The following is a 13,166-nucleotide window of genomic DNA, read 5'->3' as shown; positions in this document are numbered from 1 at the left end:
TGGAAAGGAAGGAAAAAAATTGAACAATACTGCATTTAAACAATATTACATTAAAGTAGTAGTCATCTGAGGAAGAGGAAGCTTTACTGTGTGCTAAACACAATAAAAATAACAGTACAGGTAATTAATGCACAAATTAGATGGCAATTAGCACTGAAAATCATTTTTTAAAAAAATACCGGCTGTTGGACCAATCTTACCTTTTGTAGACTTGTTGGATTCAACTGAGTTTTGTCAATTATTTTTATTGCAACCTAGAAAAAAAATAAATTAATAAATTTTAAGGATTTTAAGAATTTGGTGTGAAAGTCACTCATTCATGACCAACTCTTTGCAACCCCATGGACTATACAGTCCACGGAATTCTCCAGGCCAGAATACTGGAGTGGGTAGCCTTTCCCTTCTCCAGGGGATCTTCCCAACCCAGGGATCAAATCCAGGTCTCCTGCATTGCAGGCAAATTCTTTACCAGCTGAGCTACAAGGGAAGCCCAAGAACACTGGAATGGGTAGCCTATCCCTTCTCCAGCCGATCTTCCTGACCCAGGAATCTAATCAGGGTCTCCAGCATTGCAGGCGGATTCTTCACCAACTGAGCTATCAGGGAAGCCCAAGAATTTGGTAATCATAGATTAACTGGTAACAGGTTTGTAAACACCCAGACACGAGACATCGTTAAAAAACAAGTACTTAAAAACAAACCTTAAAAACTTAAAACTCAACTAGTTACAATTATTTAACATTTTATAAATATTTTATAATTGACAAGAGGGGCTTCATACAAATACGGGTACAACATTTTACATTTAAATAGACAAGGGGGGGACTCTCTCTCCCACGTGACTCTCTCTCCCACGTGCATGTGCTCTCTCTCTCTCTCTCTTTCTCTCTCTCACTATCTCTCCCCCTCACTCTCTCTCCCCAGCTCCCCACTCACTCCTCCACTCTCTTCTCTTCAAGTCTTGGATTCTCCTGCTATCTTCTAAATAAAATAGAGCTGTAACACTGATTTGCCTAAGAGCTGTAGCACGGTTTGTCCAAGACCCAAGAGCTGTGACCACCAAGGGCTTTAATGTCCGTCGCTCCAAATCTTTGTTGTGACAAGACAAAGAACCAAGGAACATACACTAGTGTGACATCTATGGTGCCGTGACTCGGATATAACCTGGCTGAAACAACCTCTGCGTGGAAGAGGCCAAGCACAACAGGAGCCCAACTCAGCAAAGCTCCCACGCTAGAAGCGGAAGGCGAAGAAACCCAGTGCAGGGGAAGGCCCATCGTGCTGGAAACCAGGACAACGAAAACCAAACTCAGCAGAAAGCTCACGCGGCCCAGTCTCAGATTCCAGAAGACCTCCAGTTAAGAAACCTTGGACCACTGGACAAAACCCCGAGAGGGATTGTCAGAAGATCCTCTGACCAATCCTGAGGAAATCTGGCACACTGATGGAAGCAGCTTTGTCTTGGATGGAAGAAGAAGAGCCGGGTCAACCAGCTACAACATGCAGTGCCAGTTCAACAAAGATATAAAACTACAGCTGATCACAGAAGATATCACACACCCTTGGACACTGCTCTAAGGACTCTGAGGATTGAGACTAGCAAGAGGGGGAGGCCCAATACCCCTCGCCATCCCAGTTCAGCAGAAAGTAGCCAGAAAGACCTTGACGCCCCTATTCCCAAAGAATTGGGCCTCCCATCTCTTGAAGGGGGAATGTTAGGTAGGCAGAATAGGGAAAAGGAGTCCAAAATGGCGGTGGCTAAAAGACAAGGAAGGTCCGAGGACCAGAGTGAAGACTTCAGGCAGAACAAACAGAACAAACAGCACTCCTGGCTAAGCCCAATTTGCATAGGGCAGGCCCAGGTGGAGAAAAAAACATAAAAGGAGGAGCCAAAGCGTTTTCTCTCGAACTCTCTCTCCCGTGGGCATGCGCGCGCGCTCTCTCTCTCTCTCCCCCTCCCCACGCACTCCTCCACTCTCTTCACTTCAAGTCTTGGATTCTCCTGCTATCTTCTAAATAAAATAGAGCTGTAACACTGATTTGCCTAAGAGCTGTAGCACGGTTTGTCCAAGACCCAAGAGCTGTGACGCGCCGAGGGCTTTAATGTCCGTCGCTCCAAATCTTTGTTGTGACGCGACAAAGAACCAAGGAACATACACTAGTGTGACAGAAGGAATGATGCTAAAGCTGAAACTCCAGTACTTTGGCCACCTCATGCAAAGAGTTGACTCATTGGAAAAGACTCTGATGCTGGGAGGGATTGGGGGCAGGAGGAGAAGGGGACAACAGAGGATGAGATGGCTGGATGGCATCACTGACCCGATGGACGTGAGTCTCAGTGAACTCCGGGAGTTGATGGACAGGGAGGCCTGGCGTGCTGCGATTCATGGGGTCGCAAAGAGTCAGACACGACTGAGCGACTGATCTGATCTGATTATATAATTATCTTAAAACTTGCCAAATTATGAGGAAATTTTTCTTATATAACTTATATCAATTGATTATTTTTCTCTGGTAATTGGCCCTCAGTATTAAATAATGTCCTCTCCAAAAAAATAAATAAATAAATAAATAGACAAGGGGGAAAAAAAACTCCCAGAAACCACACCAAAAGGGGGAGATACTATATAATGAAAATATTATTCATCATTTTCATCTAATCTGGGATCCAAATCAAATTCCAGCTGACTTATTTCAAACCCTAAAAGATTATACCATTAAAGTGCTGCACTCAATGTGCCAGCACATTTGGAAAACTCAGCAGTGGCCATGGGACTGGAAAAGGTCAGTTTTCATTCCAATCCAAAAGAAAGGCAATGCAAAGAATGTTCAAACTGTCGCACAACTGCACTCATCACACACGCTAGCAAAGTAATGCTCAAAATTGTCCAAGTGAGGCTTCAACATTATGTGAACCAAGAACTTTCAGATGTTCAAACTGGATTTAGAAAAGGCAGAGGAACCAGAGATTAAATTGCCAACATCCGTTGGCTCATAGAAAAAACAAGAGAATTCCAGAAAAACATCTACTTCTGCTTTACTGACTACACCAAAGCCTTTGACTGTGTGGATCACAACAAACTGTGGAAAATTCTTAAAGGGATGGGAAAACCAGACCACCTTACCTGCCTCCTGAGGAACCTGTAATGCAAGTCAACAGGCAAGAGAATGAAACATGGAACAATAAACTGGTTCAAAATTGGGAAAGGATTATGCCCAGCCTATATACTGTCACCTTGCTTATTTAACTTATACGCAGAGTACACCATGCAAAATGCTGGGATGGCTCAATCACAAGGGGGAATCAAGACTGCCAGGGGAAGTATCAACAACAACCTCAGAAATTCAGATGATACCATTTTAATGTCAGAAAGTGAAGAGGAGCCTCTTGACGAAGAGGAGCCTCCTGAAGAAGATGAAAGAGTGAAAAATCTGGCTTAAAACTCAATATTCAAAAAGCTAAGATTATGGCATCACTTCACTGCAAATAGATGGGAAAAGTGGAAACAGTGACAGATTTTCTTTTCCTGGGATCTAAAATCACTGTGGATGGTGACTGCAGTCATGAAACTAAAAGACGCTTGCTCCTTGGAAGAAAAGCAATGACAAACCTAGACAGTACTTTAAAAAGTAGAGACATCACTTTACCAACAAAGGTCCACATAGTCAAAACTGTGGTTTTTCCGGTAGTCATGTAGGGATGTGAGAATTGGAACATAAAGAAGGCTAAGCGCCAAAGAACTGGTGCTTTCGAACTATGGTGCTGGAGAAGACTCTTGAGAGTTCCTTGAACAGCAAAGAGATCAAACCAGTCAATCCTACAGGAAATCAACCCTGAACATTCATTGGAACAACTGATACTGAAGCTCCAATACTTTGCAGACCTGAGGCAAAGAGCTGACTCATTCAAAAAGAACCTCATATTGGGAAAGACTGAGGGCAAGATGAGAAGGGGGTGGCAGAGGAAGAGATGGTTAGATGGCATCACCAACTCTATAGACATGAAGTGAGCAAACTCCGGGTGACATGGAAGCCTGGCAAGTTGAAGTCCACGGGATTGCAAAGAGTTAAGACAGGACTTAGCGACTGAACAACAACAGATATCCAAAACTAGGGGCTACAGACAGCAAGAAGGGGGGATAGGGTGACGACAGGGGACAGAAGGGGATGTAAGTGAATAGAGAGGCTGTACCAGGAACTAGGGAACATACATAATTAACCCAGCTTTACACCTGAGGTCCAGAACAACAAATGATCTCACCCCAAACTGACAAGGCTGTGTTCCTACCACGTGTCCCTCAGAACACAGATTCAAAGATTCTTTATCAACAGTTCTTGCACTTTTTGGTCCCTTTTATATTCTTAAAGATTATGCTGAACCAAATACAGGTTATATCTATCAATATTTGGGCTTCCTCGCTGGCTCAGCAGTAAAGAATCCACCTGCAATGCAGGAGCCGCAGGAGATGTGTGTTCCATCCCTGGATCAGGAAGAGTCCCTGGAGAAAGAATCAGCAATCCACTCCAGTATTCTTGCTTTGGAAATTCCATGGACAGAGGCGCCTGGTGGGCTACAGTCCATGGGGTAGCAAAGAATCAGACACAACTTAGCGACTAAACAACATCAACAGCAAAAAGACATATGCTGTGTACTTGCACTTATATGAGGTTCCTAGAATATTCAAAGGCATAGATACAGAAAGCAGAACATTGGTTGCCAGGGCCTGGGGAGAAGAGGGAATGGCGAATTTAATGGATATAGTTTCAGTTTTAGAAGACGAAGAGTTCAGGAGATGAATGGTGGTGATGGCTGCACAACATTATGGATGTAATTAATATGACAAATACACATTTTAAAATAGTTAATACATTTTATACTATGTGCATGTTATCACAATAAAAAATGGGAGAAGTCCACTGCATGTTAATATAAATAACATTTTAATAAAATTCTCACATGTCCTCCTGTAGTCAATCGGTTATTGTATCACATGTCACACCGCTTCTGGAAAATTCTACTTTACAGTTGTGGAAAAGAATCAAAGAAGCAAATAATGTCTTAATGGTATTACCAAAACAGTTTTGATTTTGCAGACCCCCATTAAAAGGATCTCAGAACACATACAGGGGTCCACATTCCTACTTCAAGAACCCTGTACTACTCATATTAATGTTTTAAAAAACTGCTTAACATGGTTTAAAGCCTTCATCTGCCCATATATTTGATTACTTCCTAGGACTCTACTAGCCTCCTAATGAGCTAAAGAAAGGCATCCAGTGAGTCTGACCCTGGAGTGGAAGAAACCCACCACCCCTTCACCCCTGCCTGGGAGGAAAAAAATCAGAACTAGTGGAGGAGGGGAGAGTTAATGACTGTACATGTCTGAAAAAGCAAAGTCGAAATTCTTATATTCAGAAAATTTAAGTCTTGATGCAAACTAAATAAAGCAAAAGGAAATACTGGCTTCTCACGTATGCAAATGATGACCACCTTTTGCGTACCTTGGTTGACAAGAGGACTCCTATTATAGCCCCAGCATACAGCCTGTACACAGGAAGCAGTCAGTGAACGCTTACTGCAGTGACCCGAGGCCTTGAACACTCGCATCAGTAACCACAGACACATCAGAGATGGAGACAGAACAGTGAAGAACAGGGTTTCTGATGTTTTAGCAAACATCAGTGTGGTTTTAAAATTACATTATTTCAAAGTCAAGGGACTTCCTCAACAGTCTAGTGGTCCACTGCAGGCGACATGGGTTCAATTCCTGGTCGGGGAAATAACATCCCACATGGCCATGCGGTGTGGCCAAAAAACCCCCACAAACTTTACTCTCATAAGTAATTTTATGTGGTATACTTGGATCTGCCCATTCCCAAAGAAACCCCTTTGATAACACTGTTCTGGCCACAATCCTGCTTTCTTTCTTCCTCTCATATCCAAATCCACCATAAATGCTGTCTTTCCAGTTCAATTTCTATTCTCCTCAGAGGCCCCTTGTTCACTCATTTCTTCTGCTCAGTATCCACCTTCTAGAGATTCCATTCTGATTCTGTTAGTACACATATTCACTTTCAAGTACTGCTGTTCAAATGCGAGAAGGAAATGGCAACCCACTCCACGGAGAATCCCAGGGACAGAGCAGCCTGGTGGGCTGCCGTCTATGGCGTCGCACAGAGTCAGACACAACTGAAGTGACTTAGCAGCAGCAGCTGTTCAAATAGTATCTAAAGCAAGATCAGTTCAAAACATGTTGCATTCAGCTAAATCTCACTGTGGACGAGAGGCTTTATCAAAAGCAAGAGTCCTCATTTAACACAATGCGTGTATGTGTGGCAATGAAAGCTGAAGGGGAAGCTCCTAATCCCTTCTTCCTTCCAGCTCCCTGCTGGGATGACTCAACTACCAAAATAACCCAGGGCCAGAGCTGGAGCCAGGAGAAGAGCTCTGACCTCGAGGCAACTGTGGGGCATCACTAGCTGCCTGAGAAAGACAGAGACCTGACAGACCACTCAGCCACGCCCAAGGTTGTAGAGGGTGTGTGTGTATGGGGGTGCTCTCAAGTGAGCTCACACCTGCACAACAAATGCCACGGGGGTTCACTAGGCAAGGAAACAGAAGTGTCCCTGCCACTGTGTAAAGTTCCGGGAAATTCCATTTGTTCCCCCTGATGCCTAAAGCAAAGTGGAAAATTACAAAATAGGAATAAAAGAGAGCTCACATGTAAGAAAGGCTTCCCTCAACATTCCTCAAATCAAGAGTCCAACAAACCTGCGGCAAACACCCAATGGAGAAAAATCTTTATCTTCCAGTTCCTGTCAATTAAATACTGGTCAAAAGACCCTTATATCCTGCTCCTGGTGGGTGTTAAAGCATTACAGCTTTTACAGAAGAGCAGGGGCAAGAAAGACTACCAAGTCCTATAGAAGTACACAGTGATCCAGAAGAATGGCATATTGGTCAGCTCAGGCTGTCACAGCAAAAATACCAGAGACAGGGTGGCTTAAAGAGCAGAAATGTATTTTCTCACGGTTTGGGAAGCTGGGCGTCAGGGATCGGGGCACCAGCACAGGCAGCTCCTCGTGGCGAGCAGACGCTCAGCTTCTCACCGTGTCCTTATGAGGTGGAAAAAGCAAGCAAGCTCTCTGGTGTCTCCTATATGCACACTAATCCTATCAGATCGGGTGCCTACCCTTATGACCTAATTTAACCTAAATATTTCCACAAAGGCTCTATCTCCAAATAAGCTTTTACATCTGAATTCTGGGGGACACAATTCAGTCCACAGCAATGGAGAACAAGCCTACCAACTTCAAATTAAACCTAACAATGCAAAGCAAGATGAGTGCCTGTCACGAGCACAAGGCAGAGTCACAGAGGCACACAAGTTAATGAACGCTGTGCGGCTCCATGATTTTAAGAGGAGAACACACAGAATAACCTGCGGTGTTTTAGAAGTCATTATAGTGGTTATCTCAGGGGGAGGAAAGTGAAGTGATTAGAAGGAGGTAGAAGGGAGGACTTCTGGGGTTTAAGTCATGGCGTATTTTTGCTCTGGGTCATGGTTTTGCAAATACTTATATTTTTTTCTCAATGTGTGCACTATATTTCAATATGGAGTTAATTTTTTTAAAGTCAGTGATGACTTTTAAAAAACTACAGTTCAAAAGTCAATAGCTAATGATGCCTAAAATTCAAAAATAAGAAAAAAACCTAAAGAACAGTTTAAAAGGCTGAAAGTGATTAGGAAACTGGGGTGGGGCCAGGGAACACTTAAAAAAACCAGCATCGATTCTTTAAACTGTGTAATAGATCATTAACTTGAATAAAAATAACTAAAGGGCTTCCCTGATAGCTCAGTTGGTAAAGAACCCACCTGCAATGCAGGAGACTCTCGTTTGATTAAGAAGCTCTTTCGTACCCATAGTGAGTACTTTCAGTTAAAGATGGCACACTAATCATGTGCGTTCGCTCTTCTCCCATCTGACAGTCCCATTAAACAATAAAGATTAAATGACCAAAAAAAAAAAAAAAAATGGCAAAGAGAATGGGAGAGGTAGCACCAGTGAACAAGAGATCTGAAACAATTTCTGGGAGACAAAAATCAGAGGTACACACAACAGGGCACACACAAGCCTAGAGTATGCTCAAGGAAGGATACAACCCAGGAAAAACTTCACTGACCACAGAAAACAATTCAATGCTGTGTACATGAAGGTCCGAGTGAAAGGCCAACTTTCATCCAAGCCACTGTGGAGCTAAGCCAGCCAACTCCACACACCTCATGTAAAGAGCTCTCAGGGTGCTTCTGATTCCTCCGCTCTTGAAAATGTTTTCAAGACACCTGAGTTCAGTTCAGTTCAGTCGCTCAGTCGTGTCCAACTCTTTGCGACCCCATTGAACTGCAGCACTCCAGGCCTCCCTGTCCATCACCAACTCCCAGAGTTTACTCAAACTCGTCCATGGAGTCGATGATGCCATCCAACCATCTCATCCTCTGTCGCCCCCTTCTCCTGCCTTCAATCTTTCCCAAAGCCTACAATCTTTCCTAATATTCCTTCCCATGTATCTGCTGTCACAAGAAAACATCGGTAACAATTAAGCCTCCTCCTATTTCAAAAAAAAAGACAGCTGATTCACATTACTCATGGTAATTCCATTCTATAAATTCACTGTGAACACGGAATTGGTGGATACTGAACCACTGTTTCTAGAAGAGGTTCCTGTGAGCCCCTGGTCGTAACATTTTCATCAACTGACCAATACATAACCTTGTTTTATGTTTCTGCTTAAGGACATCTCATTTACTATACGTTATTGATCTATTAACACTGACTAGCACTATCTACGGAGAAGGCAATGGCACCCAACTCCAGTACTCTTGCCTGGAAAATCCCATGGGCAGAGGAGCCTGGAAGGCTGCAGTCCATGGGGTCGCTAAGAGTCGGACAGGACTGAGCGACTTCACTTTCACTTTTCACTTTCATGCATTGGAGAAGGAAATGGCAACCCACTCCAGCGTTCTTGCCTGGAGAATCCCAGGGACGGGGGAGCCTGGTGGGAAGCCGTCTATGGGGTTGCACAGAGTCGGACATGACTGAAGTGACTTAGCAGCAGCAGCAGCACTATCCAACCTCATGCCTGAATGAAGCTTATCTCACAAATATATTTTCTCTATAAGGCGCTCACAGCCTTTGCCCTTAGAAACAATGGCTAGTTACCTCAGCCCTACAGTTGGGGGTCATTTTAAATAGCAAAATCACTATCAAAATGCACCAAAAAATGTGGAAAATATGGACTAAATAACCACAAAACAGGCATCTGTTACTAGTATGAAAGCTGAAAGAATGCCAAGTGTTACCCTGTTGGACCTCAGCAGAGCAAACACACATAAAGCAATTCAAACTTCTCACTGCTCTGTGCATGGCCAAAACAGACTGCAAATGCACTGCTGGTATTGATTTCTGGATTGTAAACAAATTTTGGAGAGTATGTAAATTTGCAAATCTGGAATTTGTGAATAATGAGATTGACTAGTGGGTCTATTCTGAAGATGGACAGTGGTGATGGTTGCAAACAACATAAACGCACTTAATGCCACTGAGCTGCATACTTAAAAATGGCTAAAATAGTAAATTTTATGTTATGTATATTTTATCACAATAAAAAAGTGTTACAATTATGTAATTAAGTGCTTTTTAATTTGTAGAAAGTAGGTTTATGTCAAGTTCGTTTCTTTCTCTGCACACTAACTGTAAATAGTCGCTCAGTTGTGTCCGACTCTTTGCGACCCCATGAATCGCAGCACGCCAGGCCTCCCTGTTCATCACCAACTCCCAGAGTTCACTCAGACTCACGTCCATCGAGTCAGTGATGCCATCCAGCCATCTCATCCTCTGTCATCCCCTTCTCCTCCTGCCCCCGATCCCTCCCAGCATCAGAGTCTTTTCCAATGAGTCAACTCTTCACATGAGGTGGCCGAAGTACTGGAGTTTCAGCTTTAGCATCATTCCTTCCAAAGAAATCCCAGGGCTGATCTCCTTCAGAATGGACTGGTTGGATCTCCTTGCAGTCCAAGGGACTCTCAAGAGTCTTCTCAGTTCAAAAGCATCAATTCTTCGGCGCTCGGCTTTCTTCACAGTCCAACTCTCATATCCATACATGACCACAGGAAAAACCATAGCCTTGACTAGACGAACCTTTGTTGGCAAAGTAATGTCTCTGCTTTTCAATATGCTATCTAGGTTGGTCATAACTTTCCTTCCAAGGAGTAAGCGTCTTTTAATTTCATGGCTGCAGTCACCACCTGCAGTGATTTTGGAGCCCCCCAAAATAAAGTCTGACACTGTTTCCACTGTTTCCCCATCTATTTCCCATGAAATGATGGGACCAGATGTCATGATCTTGGTTTTCTGAATGTTGAGCTTTAAGCCAACTTTTTCACTCTCTACTTTCACTTTCTTCAAGAGGCTTTTTAGTTCCTCTTCACTTTCTGCCATAAGGGTGGTGTCATCTGCATATCTGACTGAGCTTATTGATATTTCTCCCGGCAATCTTGATTCCAGCTTGTGTTTCTTCCAGCCCAGCGTTTCTCATGATGCACTCTGCATATAAGTTAAATAAGCAGGGAGACAATATACAGCCTTGATGTTCTCCTTTCCCTATTTGGAACCAGTCTGTTGTTCCATGTCCATTCTAACTGTTGCTTCCTGACGTGCATACAGGTTTCTCAAGAGGCAGATCAGGTGGCCTTTTCAGTTATATGTTATTAGACTACTAAGGCTATCTTTTACCATTCTGCTGGCTTACTTCCAAATCTGCTACTATTATTTCCAATAAAAGCAAACTGTTCAAAATATTCTTTTTGTGTGTCAACAGTTGTTTTGAAGAAAACATTCTATTAATCACTGCCCAAATCCCAGCAATGACTACTTACTGAGTTTTAACAGAGCAGCAAAGGGCAATACCTGGAACCACCTGAGAGAGATAATGAGGTCTTCTTTTCTTCGTTCGCTACTTATCTGAGTGGGGCCAGATTTTCTTCATACACTTCAACCAGAATCACATACCAAAATTGTCTGAATGCAGAGCAGACTTAAAATACAGCTACCTTCTATTAAAAGAGATATTAAAGTGAATTGCAAAAAATTTAAACAATGTCATTCTTTTTTGTAATTTGTTTTGGAAAATAAGTCATTTTTCATAAAAATATGTTATTTATATTAACAAGTAAAAGGTCTATTATTTTTAATAAATTAACACATATTTTAAGTTTCTTAGTGCTAACTTCTAAAACAGTAAACAGCAATAGATGTAACTCATATAAACAAAAGCTTGTTTTGAGTCCTCAATTTAAAAAGTTTAATGGAATTGTGAGATTAAAAAAATCGAAAACTACTGTTCAAATCAATGAAACTGCATATAACCACTGAAACCTACAATTTATGATTATGCAGCATTGGGGAAAACTGTTAAGGATAAAATTCTGAAGGGAAAAAACCAGCATACAAAATCAGGGCCAAAAGTATGCTGAAAAATATATATAGGATATGATATACCAAAATAATGGTATTATGCATATTTTGATTGGGGGAATTTTTTTCCTTTCTGGTCTCCAAACTTTCTGTAAAGCTGTTAACAGTCTTGACACACACAAAATGTTGTAAACTAAAATCTCAAGAAGTTTAGCACATTCAAAGATGAAAAGCTGAGGTTTTATCATTCTTACAACCAACAACTAATGCTAATTGAGTACTCAGAGGCCGAGGACAAATGAGGTTCGAGACTGAAATCTGTTTTCCTCCCGCTCCCCTCTGGCCTCTCCTCTACCGCAGGACACGGACTGCCAGTGAACGTGGGCAGCCACAAAAGCGCAGAACAGGCTGCGAGGACAACGGCGGGCACGCACTTCAGGGGCCTTCTGAAGGAGACAGGGTGCAGGCTTGAAAGGGCTCCGGACCCGGAGCTTCCAGGTGGCAGGAGCTGCTGGGCTAATTCCCAAGTCAAAAGTCTGCATAAAGAATGCTGCTGCTCCTCAGCCCAACCAATGACTACCGATTCCAGAAGTTAAAGAGGCTCTGGACTCCAAGTCAACAAGCCAGGAGAGGGCAGGAGTGAGGCATGAGAGGAAAAGGGGGGGATTAAGTGTCAGACTGCCACTGAGGAGGGGTGGGACCACGGAGCTTCCCAAGCAGAACAGAGGATTCTTAATCTAGAGAACAGAAGGGTCCCAGAGAAGAGATGGCAGAGATACCTGGGTCCTCCAATAAAAGCACTGGACAACTCCCAAATGAAAGTGGTCAAACATATTCTATGCACGCAAACCCAGCTTCCGATCAGCTTCTTAGGGTTCCACCTAAGACAGACAGACAACCAAGACTTACCAGATTCCAAATGAAGTCTCTAAGGAAGACACCAAGAAAGAATCCCAGCGACAAGAGAAACAATGTAGGGAATAAGAACAACAAAAAGAATCATGCTTTTTACTATCCTCAGGGAGTTAACAGAAAAAACAGCACTGATACCAGAACTGGACGCTATAAAGACAAATAATCAGAGAACAAGAAAGAACCGGGGGGAGGAGGACACCCACAGGAGCATACACACATTTAAGAGAAAGACTGGAAGATACAGACATGTCCCAGAAAGCAGAACAGAGAGAAAACAAAACAAAAACCCAGAAACTAAAAAATCAAGCCTCTTGAGAATTCACTGGTGGTCCAATGGTTAGGCCTCAGCACTTTCACTCCCAGGACCCAGGTTCAATCCCTGGTCACAGAACTAAGATCCTACAAGCCGTATGGCACAATCAAAAATCATATAAATCAAGGCCCTTTGCAAGGCTTCCAATCTCTGATTAATTGGAACTCCAAGGAATTCCCTGGTAGTCCAGTGGTTAGGAATCCACACTTTCACTGCAGGGGGCACTGGTTCAACCCCAAGTCAGGGAACTAAAGACCCCATGGACTGCAGTATGCCAGGGTCCCCTGTCCTTCACCATCTCCCAGACTTGCTCAAACTCATGTCCATTGAGTTGGCGATGCCATCCAACCATCTCATCCTCTGCTGTCCCCTTCTCCTCCTGTCTTCAATCTTTTCCCAGCATCAGGGTCTTTTCTAATGAGTCAGCTCTTTGCATCAGGTGGCCAAAGTATTGGAGCTTCAG

General features: G+C 43.1%; 1 protein-coding gene across 10 annotated transcripts in view; it reads right to left on the bottom strand.

The window, feature by feature from the left end:
• MARK3 (microtubule affinity regulating kinase 3) overlaps window positions 1-13,166 on the bottom strand; it is a 115,391-nt gene that overhangs the window by 73,368 nt on the left and 28,857 nt on the right. For all 10 annotated transcript variants that reach the window (XM_061395457.1, XM_061395459.1, XM_061395458.1 and 7 more), the window contains exon 3: window positions 201-254. In XM_061395457.1, the coding sequence (XP_061251441.1) occupies window positions 201-254 (54 nt within the window). The remainder of the gene's footprint in view (window positions 1-200; window positions 255-13,166) is intronic.

This window comes from Bos javanicus, chromosome 21 (genome assembly GCF_032452875.1).
Source record: "Bos javanicus breed banteng chromosome 21, ARS-OSU_banteng_1.0, whole genome shotgun sequence".
Taxonomy (NCBI): Eukaryota; Metazoa; Chordata; class Mammalia; order Artiodactyla; family Bovidae; genus Bos; species Bos javanicus.
This window is presented reverse-complemented; position numbering and strand designations above follow the sequence as displayed.